Source organism: Anolis carolinensis, chromosome 3 (genome assembly GCF_035594765.1).
Source record: "Anolis carolinensis isolate JA03-04 chromosome 3, rAnoCar3.1.pri, whole genome shotgun sequence".
NCBI lineage: Eukaryota > Metazoa > Chordata > Lepidosauria > Squamata > Dactyloidae > Anolis > Anolis carolinensis.
The window spans coordinates 183904292-183923672 of NC_085843.1; the positions used below are offsets into that span (position 1 = coordinate 183904292).

At 37.8% G+C, this 19381-nt stretch overlaps 1 protein-coding gene across 3 annotated transcripts in view; it reads right to left on the reverse strand.

The window, feature by feature from the left end:
• samd8 (sterile alpha motif domain containing 8) overlaps positions 1-19381 on the reverse strand; it is a 44853-nt gene that overhangs the window by 7296 nt on the left and 18176 nt on the right. For all 3 annotated transcript variants that reach the window (XM_062975879.1, XM_062975878.1, XM_008114287.3), the window contains 3 exons: positions 12270-12865; positions 2638-2733; positions 1472-1589 (listed from right to left, as the gene is read on the reverse strand). In XM_062975879.1, the coding sequence (XP_062831949.1) occupies positions 1472-1589; positions 2638-2733; positions 12270-12853 (798 nt within the window). In that variant the 5' untranslated portion in view covers positions 12854-12865. The remainder of the gene's footprint in view (positions 1-1471; positions 1590-2637; positions 2734-12269; positions 12866-19381) is intronic.

Here is a 19381-nt window from a genome sequence, read left to right on the forward strand (position 1 = left end):
ACATAGCCGACTCTTTGGCTTAGAAATGGAGATGAGCACCAATCCCCAGAGTCGGACACAACTAGACTTAATGTCAGGAGAAAATATTTATCTTTACCTAACATATAAAAAGACTAGTATCTTTATGTAGGTCTTTGTAACTTTGCCTCTGTGAAGATGAAAGTTTTGTGATACCGCCATCACATCCTTTCAGAGTTCTGTGCAACTGCCCTGGGGACAGGGCAATTGAATCTCCTTTTTCCGGAAATCCAAAAAAACTCCCAAACTCAAAACATTTTACTACTCCACCTCCCTCCTCCCTACTTCCATCTTTGAGGAAAGGGGCTGAATTTATTCTCAAGGAGCTATTGCTTCACCATACTCTGAGACGTGATGATGGAAAAGGAGGGCTCTGGGTTCTATTGCTGGACTTACTCAAATTCCCTGTAAAAATTAGTCATCAGGAGAGGGAAAAGTCCAAATGCATTTGATTCCCAAGGGCTCTGCGACTTTTGCAAAGTTCCAGTTGTCTGATCAATCAATGCCATATTTTCCTTCTGTCCAGTCAATGACGCAGCAGGGTAGATGTCCTGGAAATGGGTTGTGAGTGCTTCATAGACTAGCCAGGCAGCCAGAGCTTTGCAACATTCCTTGCACTCACAGCAGCTAGATGCATTTGGACTGTCCCCAACACCTGCTTTTTACAAGGGTTATGTGTAAGTCTATCAGCAAAATCCAGAGTTTTCAATTCCTTGAGAAAAATTCAGTAGGGTCTAGCCTCATCCCTCCATCTCTCATTCAGAATGAATATGCAATTAAAAATATTCCAAACTCCCCAAAAACCTCAAATCAAAAAATCAGTATATGCTCTGTATACAAAAGATACCTAGTTCAATCTGCAGCATATCTAGTTAAAACAGGGATCGACAAAGTTTTGGCATTCCTGAGGATCTTTTGAGAATTTCTTTGGAGTTTGGGGAGGGGGTGATCAGAAGACCCTATACTTCTGAGTTCTCCAAAACATTTAAAAGCAATACCAGAAGTGAGTTGGAAGTCAGATGTTTTTCATGGAGTTGGAGGGCATTTAGGGACAAAGTATAGAATGCTAATTTTCTTGTCAGTAGAAAATTGGGCCTCATAACCTGATGAACCTCTCCATTCAAAGTGAAAATGTTTAGCTAAAAAGTGATGCTGAAGTCCCTGCCCAAGTCACTGAAGAGCTACTGCCAAACCAAGCAGACCAGCTTTCAACAACATTGTGCATTCTAGATGTGCTGCAGCATGCCTATCACTCCTGCTATTGGACATGAAGTCTGAAATAAATGGGGAAGACTGGAGTGGACAGAACTACACTGAATTGGCAAACAGCTTAAGTTGGTAAAAGGGACCCCTTATATTCCTAACTTGTCAGAAAGGTAATTTCTTCCCAAGAATGCAGCACAGGGAGAAATTGAGCAATGCAATTGGGAGCAGAAGATAGATGCTGGCTTACCTTTCCAGAACACTGTAAATGTTGGCCTGGCACAGATAGTGAGGTCACAAACATTGTAAAGCAACGGAGTAAGAATACTGTACCCATCAGACTGCATAATCTTCGTAATAGAATAGATCTAGAAGGAAGCAGAAAGAGTAGGCTTCAAATTTGGCCTTGAACCCTTGGATAAGCTAAGCTAAAGAAATCCAAGGGAGGAATGTATTCTATCCCTTCTACACCAAACAATTCCAAGCACTGCTCCAAGATGCTTTTCTTTTTGAAGGGGTGCAAGTGGCTGTAAGAGAACAATAAAAAATAAAACTCTTATTCCAGGAAATACACATGAGGATCATGAATCTGCTTGCTATGATAACTTTTTGAACTCAAAAGTTTTATTATATTTTCATGAAATGCAGGGGCTGTCACAGTCTAAATCCAAACCTGAAGGGAAACCAGGATTCCTGCAGATACATTGCAAAGGTCATAGATGCTTTCTATCAAGGACAGCACACAACTGTGAACTTCATTTAGTAACACTGTGTGCTACACATTTAGGACTTTTTTAAATAAACATAATGGCCAACATGCAAATTTCATTAGGTGAGCGGAGGGTCACAGCAATGTGATCTCCCTCCAAGTATAGTCTTAAAGTTGCATCTCCACAGAGTAAAACAAAGGGGGAAGGTACCTTAATTTTCCAGCCATCAAAATAAAATATGATGGGCACATACATTCCATATGGATAATCGCTAATATAAATCACTCTGGTGGACTGAAAAGCTGCTGGTAAGTTTGCTCACATGAGCCTCATGTGACATAAAGGCGTTTTGAAACTTCTGGCAATGGCATACCATCTTTTTTCACAGCTAGACATACACTGGAGTATTACAAAATAAGCAATGTGCTGTAGCTTGCTGTCATACCTGCTAATGTTTTCCACAACACAACACATTCACAAATTGTTTTCTGGTAATGACTGAACAGGTGAAAAACTGCTATAAATATATACATGTTGAGTAGCTACCATGGGTTCAGTTTCATGGTACTTCTTTATATCCAGAGGACTTCACTATTCCCAATTATTGGAGAATTACATTCTCCTTGATTCTGCTCCAGAAAAGAGGTAGATGACAGATAAAACAAGGTAGTCTGTTATTTCCAAATTCAAGTCAAAAAAACTATACCTATGTTTATGAAGTAGGAGAACAAGCAACCAGATGTAGCAGAGAACCACTCCACATACTTCAGTCATGGCAAAAGCCCATGGTATTCGAGGAACACTAAAAATAAAAATGAAAAACATGATATGAACCATTTAAAAGTCACAGTCCTTGACCTGCATATTCAAGCAAACTGATGTTCATATTTAATTAACACCTTTACAAACCTAAGTCCTTTGGCTTAAAAGAAAAGCATTCATGTATATAACCAATTACACATCATACTGCTAGCAATGGCAGACAGATTCATCTGAACTCAACCTTGATACTTTAATATGGCACGCCAAGGAGCAATTCTGAATGTGTCAGAAGGATCAACGTTCTTTGGAGATTAACTGTCATTGTTGTGTGCCTTCAAGTCATTTTGAACCTCTGGCAACTCTAAGGCAACCCTCTCCTTTGATTTTCTGGGTAAGATAATTGCAAAAGAAGTTTGTCACTATCTTGCTCGAAGGCTATGAGAGTGTGACTTGCTCAAAGTCAGCCAGTAGCCTACATTGCCAAGGATGATTAAAACCTTCTTCTCCAGCGTCATAGTCCAATGCTCAAAACCACTATACCATGTTGACTCCTATGTACATTAACACACTATATTAAATTTGACTTTTGCTTAGGTAGTGTAAAATTGATCCTACTCCACTGAAATATTTGTAATCACTCTGAAATGTATGTGACTGAACATCAAAACCAGAATCATGATGTGAAATTGGTTGGCTGTACAATTCACTATTTTTAAAATGTCTTGTTAAACACACAGGCCAAGTATCGATTTAAACCTCTTTTATATTGGATGAGTCATATATGGTGCAGGAAAATACTGAAGACCTCTTTATACAAGCAGTAGCCATAGCAAATGATGGCATCTTAGCCTAGGCTTTCGATTAGAGGAGATGTCAGCCATCTCTCTGCTTGGTTTTTTAATGCCTCGCTCTAACCAGTTGTAATCAAGGCACTATGTGAGGGGAGAGGAGAAAAATCACTCATTGACAAGACACAAGCAATATCCCAAGTCAGTCATTCTACTGTGCCATGACTCCAAGACCCGATCACCCCATAGTGCCCCACCCTTTGGTGTCCTCCAGATATTTTGCTCCTTATACGTGTTTTAATACAGAAAGGAAGATCAGCTAAGAAAGCGGTAAAAGGAAATGGGGTTCTAGAGTCAAATTCCATCTTTATGCTTTACAGATTACTGGGCTGGGTCTGTCCCAAGTAATCGTTATACCTCTAGTAATATATCCTCCAGATTTAGTTATCAAGAAACTGTCACTCTTACATAATAAACCTTCAATATATCTACAAAAAGAACCAACTCTGCAAATAATATCTAACATTTCCAATTTTCATTTCATACCTTAAGCACTGTAAACCTAATAAATGCTTTAGGAGAAAAGAAGCAAATGCCAAATAATTTTCAATGAAATGCTTTTATGTTAATGAAAGTTATAAAACTCAAGTCTTTATACATTGCTGTGGTGTACATAAATCTATTCTGAAAGCCCCCTAAAATAAAGCTGTCTGCCATTTAACCATTTTTGATGATCCAGCACTATCTGAGGGGAAAGAGGTACTTTCTCAGCTGTTCTTTTTAAATTGCATCACTTTCTTGTACTACAGTTGTTCTTCTGTTGAATATATCCCACCTAGCATTTCTACGGTTCATGGTTTTATTGTAGTTTCCTTCTTCTACAGCTCTCATCTTCATCTGTTATTCACATTTCATTCTACTTCTTTTAACAATAATTCTAAGCCACAATTTCTTCTACAGATACTTATCCTACCATTCAAAACATACAATTTCAGTTGCTCAACTGGTAAAAGAAAAACAGATGCAAAATAATAAACATGTTTTTAAAAACCAAGTAACACTACCACATAAATAATATCAGCAGACTATATTGTTTAAAAACCTAAGAAAATGAAAGTCTTCGGCATCAAAAGGACATAAACATTGAACAACAAATCCCCCAAGGATAGCATTTTAAAGGTGGGGTGTAACAACTGAAAGGGCTCTTCCCAAATATGCTACCTGCCTACCTCTAATTAAATGGCTAGTCAGAAGAGGGTCTTCAATGATGACTTATCTGTAAAAACATGTCTAGCTCAAACAAGAAAAAAGAACAGTGACAGTACAATATGTTCCCCTCAGCTAGTTCCAGAAGTCAAACAGTAGCTTCTAACTAATTTTCAAAAACAGTCCAGTGTAAAAAACATTACAGTAATCTATCAGAACTGGGTGCCTGTAGCCCAGAATGGGCTGTAGGCCCCCAATGAGAGGAAATTGGTAAAGTTCCACATTACCCATGCCTGTAAATAATGAGGCAAGTCTGTTTTTAGCAGAAGGATTTGGGGAGGGAGGGGGGGGTTCTTTCAAATGTTCCTGCAGTGGGATGCAACTGATCGCTTTCTCACTTTCAGTTTCTATTAATCTCTTCTGCTAGGATGGACTGCTAAGTTGTGTGTACTGATTTATGTGTCTTATGCCTATGAGCGTACACAGCCTGGGAGAATTAATTTCCTATTACAGTTCAATTTATTACAACACTTCCAGTAATTACTGTATATATTTTAGTTTCTTGTGTAAATGAAATCCCCATCAGAAATAAGCTCCAATCAGAGAAATTGGGACCGAAGTTGTCATGTGCGTCTGTAGAGGTCACCATCTGATGGTAGCGATCACATGACTGCATGACCTAGAGAGCCACTCTGTCTAGAACTACTGTTCTAAATTTCTAAGGTTAAGACGAGCCCTCACTGCTTTACAGTGTGACAAAGTAAACACATTTCAATTAATCGTTAATTTTTAATGGAAGGATAACTGTGGTAACACGTTTTAAGAAGTACAGACGCAGCTAGCCCTTAAGGTAATTTTATGTCCCAAAGAACAAAAACAAGGATAGCAATGCAGAGGGAATTAACTCCCAGAAATTGACTATTCGGAATGTGGGTTTTTTTAATTATCTACCCCACTATGGGTCTTGGCAGCACTCTAAACAGGACAAATATGCAGCTGATTATTCCCAAGACACAAATATTTAGAACAAGCAAAAATATCTATCTACATGTGTAATTTGCCTGGCCACGCGTGGCTGTGGCTTATGGGAATCATTTCTTGGCCAGGTGGAATAGCAGTGAATAGCCTTGCAGCCTCAAAGTCTGGCCGTTTTCTGGAGTAGCTGGAGTAGCATCCTCAATCAAAGAGCCGCTTTGAAGCCTGGCTACTTCCTTAGTAGGGGAATCCTTGTTTGGCCAGCTTGAACTGCACTGAATAGTCTTGCAGCTTAAAGGCCTGGCCACCTTCTAAATAGGGCATCCTTTCTAGGCCTGGTTGTATGGGATGGTGTAGCCTTGTGGCTTCAGAGCTTGAGGGGTTTCTATCTAGGGGAAATCTTGGTTGGCCAGGTTGAATAGCACTGAATAGCCTTGCTGCTTGCAAGCCTGGCCGTTTTCTACCTTGCGGAATCCTTGGTTGGCCAGTTTGAATAGCAGTTAATAGTCTCAGTGTGGCAGGTATGAACGCTGCAATTAGCCACCTTGATTAGCATTTAATGGCCTTGCAGCTTCAAAGCCTGTTTGCTTCCTGCCTGGGAGAATCCTTTGTTGGGAAGTGTTAGATGGCCCTGATTGTTTCCTTTCTGGAATTCCCAATTTCCCTGCTTTCAGTGTGTTGCTCTTTATTTACTGTCCTGGTTTAAGAGATTATATTGTTCTGTATTATTATACCACAGTAATTATTTCATATTACAGTAGTCTCTCACTTATCCAACATTCGCTTATCCAATGTTCTGGATTATCCAATTCAGTCGGCCTTTTACTAGTCAATGTTTTTGTACTCAATGTTTTCAATACATTGCGATGTTTTGGCGCTAAATTCGTAAATACAGTAATTACTACATAGCATTACTGCATATTGAACTACTTTTTCTGTCAAATTCGTTGTATAACATGATGTTTTGGTGCTTCATTTGTAAAATCATAATGTAATTTAATGTTTAATAGACCTTTCCTTAATCCCTTATTATCCAACATATTCGCTTATCCAGTGTTCTGCCAGGATGTTTATGTTGGATAAGTGAGACTCTACTGTATATTTATAATCTTATATTATCTGCTTAGAATTTGATTATATGAGGCTCATTCTACACAGCTGTATAAAATGCACACTGAAGTGGATTATATAGCAGTTTGGACTCAAGATAATCTAGTTCAAAGCAGATAATATAAGATTATAAATGGGTAATATAGCTGTGTGGAAGGGCCTTGAGTCTACACTGCCATATAATCCAAATCAGATAATCTGTATTTTATAAGCAGTGTGGAAGAGGCCTGATTGAAGAGGCCCTGGGCGCCATTAAATGGTTGAGTGGGTTTGCTAGGAGACAAAGTGGGCGCAACTTAGCCTTCTAACTGGCAGCAATGGGAAAAAAAACAGTTATTCCTCCCCCTCTAATTAGAACTTTATTTTTCTTGTTTTTTTTAAATGTAAAAACACAGACCGGGTGGCTATGTCTTTTGTGGCCAAATTTGGTGTGATTTGGTCATGTAGTTTTGTTGTTTAAGTTAAGGGAAAAACTATCAGAACATTTATATATCCAACGTAAACGGGCTGGCAGAATGTTGGATAAGCGAATATGTTGGATAATAAGGAGAGATTAAGGAAAAGCCTATTAAACATCAAATTAGGTTATGATTTTGCAAATTAAGCACTAAAACATCATATTAGACAACAAATTGGACAGAAAAAGTAGTTCAATACGCAGTAATGCTATGTAGAAATTTCTGCATTTACAAATTTAGCACCAAAATATCACGATATATTGAAAACACTGACTACAAAAATGCGTTGGATAATCCAGAACGTTGGATAAGTGAGACTCTACTGTGTGTATATATATATATACACACACACACACACACACACACACACTGTATACACTTGAGTATAAGCCTAGTTTTTCAGCACTTTTTTAGGACTGAAAAAAAAACCCTCCTCAGCTTATACTCGGGTGAGGGTCCTGGTGGGCTTATATTCAGGTCGGCTTATACCCAAGTATATATGGTATATTTATTATTTTTCTCTATTATTATTGGTATTGTTACATTTATTATTTTACTCTATTATTTATTATTACATTTATTATTTTACTCTATTATTGTTGCTACTTTTACATTTATTTTACTCTATTGTTATTATTATTAATACATTTATTATTTTACTCTATTATTACATTTATTATTTCACTCTATTATTATTAAAAGGATACATAAGCACATTTACATTGAAGAATATGAAAATAATGATTTAATCAGAGTTGAACAGTCATATCTTAAATTACAGTTGGATGTAAAGATTCAAAAACATTTAAACTACTGATGCCTCAATTAATGTAATTTTATTGGTATCTCGGCTTATACTGGAGTCAATGTTTTCCGTTTTTTCTGGTAAAATTAGGTGCCTCGGCTTATATTCAGGTCGGCTTATACTTGAGTATATACGGTATATATATAAACTAATTTAAGTTCTCTGGGACTTTGGGAGACAATAACTTATAGAGGAACTTCTAAATAGAACCAGACAAATTGGTACCTGTAGGCTATAGCCAAATAACTTTTTTAAAAATTCTACAAACACTATCTGTAGACAATCTTAAATATAAGGAAACACTCATGGATATACCTATCATATAGTGTTGTCCCCCCCCCCCCCCCCGCACTAAACACAAGGTTCAGTGCCAGAACCACTTCATAGCAGTTTGAGCATTGGAATATGACTCTAGAGATGAGAGTTTGAATCCCTACTCAGGCAAAGAAACCCATAACCTAACCTTGGCAGGGCACATTCTCTCAACCTCTGAGAAAGTCAAGCTTCCTTTGAACAAATCTTGCCTAGAAAAACGTATGATAGGGTTACCTTAGGGTCGCCATAAGTCAGAAATAACTTGAAGGCACACCACAACAGGCACAGGTAACATGTCTTTAAAGTTCAGTTATACTGTAAGAAAAAGAAATCCAAAGCAACTGAAACATGTAATACATTTAGGAGCTAACTAGTTAATTTACTGAGGACCTAATCTGCGATAATAGCTCCTTTCATCTGTTTAGTTATTGCACTGTTCTTATCCCATCTATTATAAGCCAATGATAACACTGGCCAACAAACATTTTGGTGTCTCAAATTTTAGCCCTGTTTCTGAGTATATTTGACCTGCTGATTCATTTCGGCAGAAAAAATGGAAATCAAAGATACAGAATGGGGGACGCCTGGCTTGACAGCAGTGTGTGCGAAAAAGACCTTGGAGTCCTCGTGGACAACAAGTTAAACATGAGCCAACAATGTGATGCAGCAGCTAAAAAAGCCAACGGGATTCTGGCCTGCATCAATAGGGGTATAGTGTCTAGATCCAGGCAAGTCATGCTCCCCCTCTATTCTGACTTGGTCAGACCACACCTGGAATACTGCGTCCAATTCTGGGCACCACAGTTGAAGGGAGATGTTGACAAGCTGGAAAGCGTCCAGAGGGCGACTAAAATGATTAAGGGTCTGGAGAACAAGCCCTATGAGGAGCGGCTTAAAGAGCTTGGCATGTTTAGCCTGCAGAAGAGAAGGCTGAGAGGAGACATGATAGCCATGTACAAATACGTGAAGTCATAGGGAGGAGGGAGCAAGCTTGTTTTCTGCTGCCCTGCAGACTAGGACACGGAACAATGGCTTCAAACTACAGGAAAGGAGATTCCACCTGAACATCAGGAAGAACTTCCTCACTGTGAGGGCTGTTCGACAGTGGAACTCTCTCCCCCGGGCTGTGGTGGAGGCTCCTTCCTTGGAGGCTTTTAAGCAGAGGCTGGATGGCCATCTGTCGGGGGTGCTTTGAATGCGATTTCCTGCTTCTTGGCAGGGGGTTGGACTGGATGGCCCATGAGGTCTCTTCCAACTCTACTATTCTATGATTCTATGATTCCAAAAATGGCACCAGTTTTCCTCTATCAGCTCTAGTTTTTGTGACACAGAACACATGCCATCTACCAGTGGTCATTTTCTCATCCACAGAAAACCATGATAACTATGCCTTAAAAACTACAGCTGATGCTTTATCCAAAGCTATTTTCTGGATCATAGAATGATAGAGTTGGAAGAGACCTCACGGGCCATCCAGTCCAACCCCCTGCTAAGAAGCAGGAAAATCACATTCAAAGTACCCCTGACAGATGGCCATCCAGCCTCTGCTTAAAAGCCTCTAAAAGAGGAACCTCCACCACACTCCGCGGCAGAGAGTCCCACTGCCAAACAGCTCTCACAGTTAGGAAGTTCTTCCTAATGTTCAGGTGGAATCTCCTTTCCTGAGGTTTAAAGCCATTGTTCCACGTCCTAGTCTCCAGGGCAGCAGAAAACAAGCTTGCTCCCTCCTCCCTATGACTTCTCCTCACATATTTATACATGGCTATCATGTCTCCTCTCAGTCTCAGTGCCTCAAATAACAGCAGGGACAGATCTAAAAACCAAGACACCAAGAAACAATGTTTGGCTGTGTAATCATGGGAAAGGCCTTTTCCTTGGCCGACAAAGTATTATGAATCTTTTAGCCTCATTTCTGTAGTACTTTGCAATCAGTGCTAGTAATATATCCTTCTGGGAGAGAGTGTATGGGTACTGGACCATCACACAAATATAGCATTGCTTGGAAATTTTGTTGGCATTTGTTCTGCTGTCACATGCTTCTGTGTTACAAAAGAATAATAAGACAGAAACCATTCATGATTGTAATGTTCTGCTCTTGTTTGCTGCCTCCTCTTTTAACACTCACTCCACCAAACCCCTTCCAGTACTTTGATAATAGCAGCTCGGTCTAATGCTTGGAGGACAATCTTTAACTTAAAAATATCCATAAACTTTATTATGTAAAAATGTTGTTTTAATTCAGCATCACTTTTGCAGAAATTACATCATCTAAATTAGACAGAGGACATTTTGTCAGTTCTTTTCTAGCACTGCAGTCTTCCATTCAAGTATAACCTGGGCTGACCCAGCTTAGTTTCCAAGAACTGATGCCTTTAGGGTATTCTGACCTAAGTGTGAAAAAAATAATCAAAACAGCAGGTAGCTTCCTTGTGATTATGAGTTGTTTGTAATGAATTGAGTGGTACTGGCTGCTAAGTGAATACAGATTGAGTCTCCCTTATAAAAATGCTTGGGGTAAGTGCTTTGGATATTATTATTATTTTGGGGGGGGGGGGTTACCTGCATTTGCATATAAATGCACAGCAGGGTATTTTGGAGATGGGACCTAGGTCTAAACATAAAATTCATATGTTATATTCCTCTTGAGAGGAAACTTCATACCTAGTCTATGCCATCAATTGTGAAAACCAAAAGACACTGAAATAAACACTTGTTTATCTTCTCAGTAATGTACCTTTTATTCAGTGGTTCTCAATTTTTGGTCCTCCAGGTGTTCTGAACATCAGCTTCCGCAATTCCTAACAGTTGGCAAACTGGCTGGGTTTTCTGAGAGATGAAGTCCAAAGCAACTGGAGGACCAAAGGCTGGGAACCACTATAGCTGATGCTTTATCCAATGCTTCAGAAATAGCAATAAGCAGCATGATACCATAATCCAGTTTCTGTATATCTATTTAGAAGCAAAAAAGGACTGGATTTCTCTGGAATAAGGATGGGCAGCAAATACAAAGAGTATCCAAAACCTGCCCCTTGCAAACAGTGCCAGCAGTGGTGATGATAATCCCAACACAACATAAAACATCTCTTTACAGGCACACTTTCCTATTCAATCTACACACTTACAGAAAAGGGAATCAACCAATTAACCTGATGAACACAAAATTAAGAGGATACAATACCAAAAAAAAAGTTTTTTAGAAACCCATTCTCCTGTTTCAGCAAGAATCAACATCACACAGCAAAGTAAATCAAATAGTTAAGTTACAGTTATACTGCTACAGTGAAAATATTCCTCATTAAGGTACTAGTCTAAAATAATTGGGTAAAAAAGGGAATGAGTTAAATATAAACTGGTTTCTTCTAAGCTAGTTGGTGAAAGTTGCTATGTTTACTCTGGAAAAGCAATTTAATTACAATTTAAACCTTTTTCTTTGTAACTTAGTCCAGCCTTTCCTGCACCTCCTTCATAGCCATTAGCATACCATCTCTGACTAGCTAAAACAGACTGCAAGAACTCTTTCCAAATCCACAATACAACCTCGATCTACGGGTATAAATTATTTGGCCCTTTGGAAGTTATAGGACTAAAAGTCCCAACAAACCTACCTGGCAGTGAAAAGTGAGAGACAATTGGAGTTTCAGTTAAAAATATGCAGTGCTATGATTCTGAGAAAATCTCCCATCTTCACCTTGATGCCCTTTAGCCTCAAATATTTTGGCAAGATATGACTGGGCTGCAGACAACCCCTATTTATATACCCTCCATGTTTTGTATACATACAGGCTGCTTCTAGAGAGTTGTTTTGATTTTTAAAATGGAGGAAATCACATGCATTTCTTTGTAATATGTATATTCATCTAAACACCTGAATAAATTTGATTTTTTTAAAAATAGTTTCGATGTTAATGCTGCCACTTACCTGTCTAAGAATATGTCCGGTAGTGGTGGGTATGTCTGCATGTCAGGTACACGCTCGTGGACAATGACCATGACAAATGACGTGAAGCCAAACACAATGAACACATATATACAACTCAATGCTGTCTTCCAGTACTCTGGGTTCAGTTTTCGTGTAGAATGTTTGTGTTTTCCATTTGCATACTGATATTGCTCAGCATTCAATTCAGCAGCAGGTTCATAATCATCACAATCCCGTTGCACTTCACCGTTAGAAAACCAATCTGTTCCTTGAAGAGAGGCAATCACAGGAGATGGTAAACCAATAGGAGAGTCACTGTTGTAACCAAGCTCTTCCAGAACTTCAATGTGGTGCTTCTGTAACTTGCGTATTGACAACATGAGCCTTTTGATATCACCAAGAACCTTGATTTCCAGAGGAGGAGACCTCAAGTCAAATTCAGTCAGGGTCAGTAGTGTAATGCCATCCAATCTGTGTTTATCACACAAAATCTCTACATATTCACAAAAACCTTCTTCCTTCAGCCACTTGGCTACATGCCTGGTAGACCAACGCCGAATGCAAAGATGACCGTTGCCTTCCATTTTCTCTGTCTCCTAAAAATCAGATGTTTTAAAGATTAAGTCAGTAATATATAGAGGTTTTCTAGGATAGTGTCTTACAATGTGCTTACAGAGATAACAGTTACTCATTTTCTTATAAAATACAAAACAGATTCCTGCCTTCCCTTCTTAGAATCCTCAACATTTCCTCAACATACATGACCCAAGGAATAGGACACAACATATTTGACAGAACTTCAATTTGCGTAACTTAAATCCAAAAGTGGCACATTCCTGCCAAATAATTTGTAACTACATGTGCATTGGTCTGTAACTGTGGAATCAAACATACCCTTTGGAAGTGGCCCAACAGATATTTGGATCAGAGCAAATGAGAGCAGGTGTGTGTGTGTGCACGTGCATATCCCCTCAAGTTGCCTGTTCACTTGTGGTAACCCTGTAAGTTTAGATAATTTCTAAGGAAGAAATGGTTTACAAATTCCATCCTCTGAACTATAGCCTGCAGCATCTGATGTTCTTTGGCAGTCTCACATTCAAATACCAAACAGGGCTGACCAGATCAGCCAGGATCTGTTGTCATCTTAAATAATTTAAGAAATAAACAAATAGACAAGTGCCTTTAAAAGTTATTGTTTTCTCATTTTAGCAAGGTACACAATTGTTCTGATACTTCATCAATAAACATCACTAACACCACAGTTTTGATTTCAAAGTCTCAAGTATACTGTTATTCACAATCCAAGTTATTCACATAAATTCACTTAAAATTTAGGAACACTGTTCAAAGAGACATTTCACTCTTATAATAATCATAATCATAATCACTCTTATCATAATCAAGAAGATATATACTACATCCTTATCAATAACTATTGAAAAGTGACATGCCTACAAACAATTTTGTTTGCCTACATATCTATGTTAACAGTTCATGACATCCTAGTCATCTGAAGGAAGATTACTCTTTGTTTAAATTGGCAAAGGCTAGTCTTCCTTCTAACCATTAGGATGTTGTGAAATGTTAACATACGTATTGTTTAAATTGGCAGTTTATGCTGTCTGATAGTTATGAAGCAGCTGAAAGCAAGTTATATTTTCAACATAAATATAACTCCATAGAAATGTTAAATACTATATTTTCTGTTGGACTACATCTGAAAAAATAGTCACATGAAGCAAATGTCTCCATTTACATTCCCATAACAGTGGAGTGGGTGGGATCATCATGGTTCTCTATTAAAAATGTCCAGCACTGAGAAAGAAGCAGAACACCCTGAGGAGCACCCCATCCCATTTTCATACTGTTTAAATTAATTCTGCTACCTATTCATGACTCTCATCACAACTCAAACAGTAGTTAAGGTGTGGTAACGATTTATCTATTTGTGTTCTAAAATGCTTTTGGCTTCCCAGTCTCCTCTTCTCCTCTTTCCTTACCCATACAAGTGCCATGGATCAAGTCTGCATTACCAAGCGGTGCAACAGACACCCCTATCCCATTGCACATATAATCAAGTACACTTCAAACATCCCACCATCTATTGTGTGATCCCAAGGATAAATGACCTTGGGTACACTAGACCAGAAGGGGAAGAAAAGTAGGCGGTAGGTTTCTGAACTGGATGAACATGGAACATAGAATAACAAGGGCCTAATAGAAGAGGTATCTATTTTAAGGACTGTCACTTTCTACTACTATTATTACTTCATTTATACATGACCTTTCTTCAGTACTTTTTCCCAAATCAAGGCAATTTAGAAGGTATCAAAATAACTACAGATTAAAACACATACAAAGACATCAATAAAACTACCTATATAGACATACTTTCAAAAGACAATTGAAATATCTCCAGAATGCAAAACATTTAAATTCCCAAAAGAACCAGCCAATTGTGTAGAAGAATTTTTGTGGCAGAAGCAGACCTGAATTCTTATTTGCTCTGGTATTTGAGTTATTTCAGTGGGCCCTCTAGATCAGCAATTTCCAGAACCGCAGATCACTGTGCCCCATATTAATAAAGCCTGCATGTTCATGTCATTGCTCTTTAATAATATAGACTATGATAGTCCACATTTTTTCATAACTGTAGTACATCCCAGAATCAAAACCTTGTGGATATGGTGGGCCCACTGTAACGTCTTCCAATTAATACACATATGCCCTTTATCCCAACACTGAGAACTAGACACAACACATCCAGATTACAGAAAGAAAACATACTCAGTCTAAATCAAACAGACTCAGAAGAAGACAACTTGAGTCTAAAACCTTTGATAAATTTAGAAAACTTGAATGATTAACCCTCAAAATTATCTTCAATCCTGGAAAGCTGAGTCAGAATTATTTTAAAAGACCAGCAAAATAAAAGTCTCTTCCAATATTGCTCAAGAATCCTTCAGATTATGTAGTAGGAACTACTTCAGTGTTTATCATGCATTCACCAATACATCAAAGGTCATCTGTGTCAGCATTATACTAAGAAGAAAGTCTACAGTAAAGTCCAGATGATGGCAACTATTACTTCTTATACATGGCTGTTTTTAAGCTTAGTACAGGAATGTACTAAGCTGTGTACAGGAATGAAACACAGCTTATGCTGGTGCATCACTGTTTTGTGAAAGCTGGCCAGATGAGGCAAACATGTTAAAAAGAGGGACAAATCTCCATCTACATCGCCCACAATGGGTGCTGAAGAGGGAAGGAAGAACTATTCTCTATCAGAAAAGTGGAGTAGGCAGGGTAGGTAGATAGAAAAGTAGAAGGATTACATGTCTGAAAAAAAATACTTTCTAAGTGAGCCCCCCCCCCCCCCATCTATCATTTATACACCCCTTTCCAGGATAGAGGCATATAATCAAAGCAGATTACAAGTTCTTAAAGGAACATTTTTCTACTGCTCTACAGGAAATGAGTTCAATAAAGTACCAATACCAAGTATTTTGCCTTCTGGCTTTCCTGCAGTCAGGAGCATTACTATAAGCCTCATTTTACAGCTTCTTCGGAAGAAAATCAAGTTTATTCATAAAGGAGCATTGGTTCTTTGAAATAACTGAGAGTACACCACAAAAGAACACTCTCCCATTTACAAGTACTGTATTCCGTTAAATAAGAAGATACATGTACATGTATATTTCCTGGTAAAGAGGCATTGTAGTTTGCCATTTCAAGCAAAACATTTGGTCCGCTCTATTTGTTCTTCATGTGTATTTAATTATCTAAGGAGATACAAAATTTTAAAAACATGGGGAGAAATAAGTGTGTGTGGAAAGGAAAGGGTATGTGTAATGGGGGAAACAGTATTTTAAAAAGGTATTATTAGCATCTTTTATATATTAAAATTCATATTATTTCCCAAATGAATTATATACACAATGTCATACCACTATATGTTCTTCATAGGCACAACATTATCATTTATGTTATATTAGAGTACAATTCAGTCAGAAAATACTTACAAACTGAATTCCCTTTTTAGAGATTTTGTTTTGTTAGATTTATACAGTCCTGAACTATAAATAACTTTTCTGGTTTTGCAACTAGGAACGGTAGAAAATAATAAAAACAGAAGAAAACATCAGCATTAGAGTAAAACAGAAAAACCCTTTTCTTTCTTATCTTGAAAAAGTGGAAAGAAGTATGCTGGAAGGGTGTTAAGGCAAATATTTTTAAATATGTTTATTTCTTATTGTAAATTGTTTTTATAGGTTATTGTCTTACATTTTATATTGTTTTGTATTATCTTGTATTGTATAATGTTGTGAGTCGCTTTGGGTCCCATTTAGGGAGAAAAGCGGGATATAAATAAAGATGTATTATTATTATTTTTATCATCATCATCATCAGGCTCTGCCAAGCTGATGCAGAATTATCTTGTTGTTACTGCTGTGTGTAGTAATTTCTGACTTGTGGTAAGCCTCAGACAAACCTATCACATGTTTTTCTTGGCAGGATTTGTTCAGAGGAAGTCTGCCTTTACTCTCCTCTAAGGCGGAGAGAATGTGATTTATCCCAGATGGGTTTCTATGGCTAAGTGGGGGTCTGAACCCCGGTCTTCAAAACTGTCGTCCAACAAACCACTACACTATAATGATTCTTGTGACTTCTGTCCAAAATACCAAGTCATGACTAACATGACAAGAGATATCTGCAAGCTTTTTGCTGAAACTCTTCCACTTATAGATTTCTTCTACCAAAACTATATGCAAATTTCCTTCCAAATTCTTCCTTCTGCAATCTTGTTTTAAAATCAGCATTCAAGCCAGGATACATGTTTCCTTAACACACTCCCTGGAATTCTGACTGTCTTGTTTAACAACTATCAGAATGTTAATCAAGTTCGACAGCTAGAAGGTCTAGCAGACTATGACAAGCAAATATTCAGCAGAATACATAAGAAATAAAAGATAGTGATAGTTAATTGGTTCTGGAATCAATTTGAGGGGCTGTTCTGTTATTTCATAGGTTCATAGCTTGATACATGGATAGTTGCCTTGCCTCATGTGTTTCACCACCAATCGAGACATGAATTGGTTGTTTGATGGTGGTCAAGGTAAAATCAGCAAGAAGCGACTCAAGATCATATAATGGCCTTTCAGGAAAGTGTCATTAAACATTTTCCTGAAGGCTTCTCAGAAGAAATGTAAGATTTTATAAAGAAAATGTCTGGAAGGCAGGTTTAGAAAGTTAGACCAATGTTTAATTTGTGTGTATTTAACTTGTTTTATTAAGGCATGTTTTATGAAACAATATACCTACAAATAAGTAATGTAATATTAGAAAGGAGCATGAACATTTGTATTCAAATTTTTCCAAATCAGTTTAAAAAGCATGATCTGTTTTGTAAACTGGATAGTATTACTTCAGTGGCTAATTAAATGGGCTGTTTCATCATATTCAATTACTGAGATATTCAATATGATGTTTCTTTCTAGGGAAAGAAAAAGGTATTGACTCATATTCAGAAAATGATCATGACACTTTAGGTTTATACAAGGTTCAAAGACTTGAATCTATGAAGGTCTCAAACAACAAGATACAACAACAATTCTTTATTGATTAGTCACTTTTGACCATATCAAAACATGTAAAACATACAATACGTACACACTTACGCATACATACAATAAAACCATGTAAAGATACAAAACATCCCGACCTGTGGCCTAATAACCCGCTCCTAGACAAATACAGAGTAAAAAGGTTAAAATTAGTAATTTCCTAAGGAAAGGTTTGAACAAGGACAGGGGTAAGTAAAACAAGTGTCTTGTCCATAGTAAATTTTAAGTTTGGATTTTGTTAGTGGCAATAATGTATCAGCTCTCAGCTTCCATCTTCTCATGAATGGCCAGCGCTTTTTGTGTAAAAAGGGCCAGTTTTAAAATAGAGTTTTTATCTGAACCCTGTAGAAGGATATGCAATTTCTCCTTATTCTCTGAGTATGATTCTCCAGCAGAGGGTCTAAATAGAGAGATCGAATCCTGGTGTAGTAGGGGCATTTTAAGAAAAAATGTTCTGAGTCCTCCACTTCTGCATCTATCTCACGATACCCACAGCTTCTCTTTGTATAGGGGATATTCTGATGTCTACCTAGCTTGGACTTAATGTCGAGCTGATCGAATCTAGCCTGGGTAAAGAGTTTTCTAATATATAATGGAAGAGTCAAGAAGAGGTAAGTTTCCATGCCCACATTGCATTTAAATTTGGCCAGGTATGGAGTGGCTCTAGCTTGCGCTATGATCATAAGATCATTTTGTGCAGCAATGTCGAGGGCTCTTTGGTATACAATTGAGCACACTTTAGCCCCGAAATTTATTAGCTCGTGTGGGGCAAAACCTATCTTGCTGACCGTGTGACCGAGTCTGCTTAGCCATGATGACCACTCTTTGTGGTTTAGGTCTCAAACATCATTATTTTTCACTTACAAACGAGATAAGAGAAACAGCCAGAATAAATGACCTGAATTTCAAGACACAGAGAATAAGGCTAGATTTCCTGATCTGAACAGAGAAGGGCATACATTTTGGCACCTGGAGAAAACAGAAACATTTTAATGTCATTAACTTAAGTAAATGCCAATAGTTCATTTAAAGAGTAATTCTATGAACTGCAAAAGAAACAAAAACAAAAAGCAAACAAACAGATCACTACTATGCAACCCCATTTATATGGCAGTTTTCTCCAAGCAACTGTCCTCCAAATATCTTTGACAACTCTCCCCAACAATCCTGATTATTGTGTATGTTTGGATTGAAATAGGGATTCAACCTGTGTTAGATGGGATCACGTTCTCCCTGAAAACACATTTACAATTTAGGTATCCTTCTTGGTTTGGCTCCGAACCTAGAGGCTCAGATTTCAGCAGCTACCAGGAATGCTTTAAAACTATTAAAGCTAGTGCACCAACTGTGCCTGTTCTTGGAGAAATAAGACGCCTTGGTTACCTCTTGGTTAGATTACTATAATGTATTCTTCGTGGGGCTGCCTTTGAAAAAGTGCTCAGAAACTTTAGCAGGTCCAAAGAAAGGCAGCCAAGTTATTAACTGGAG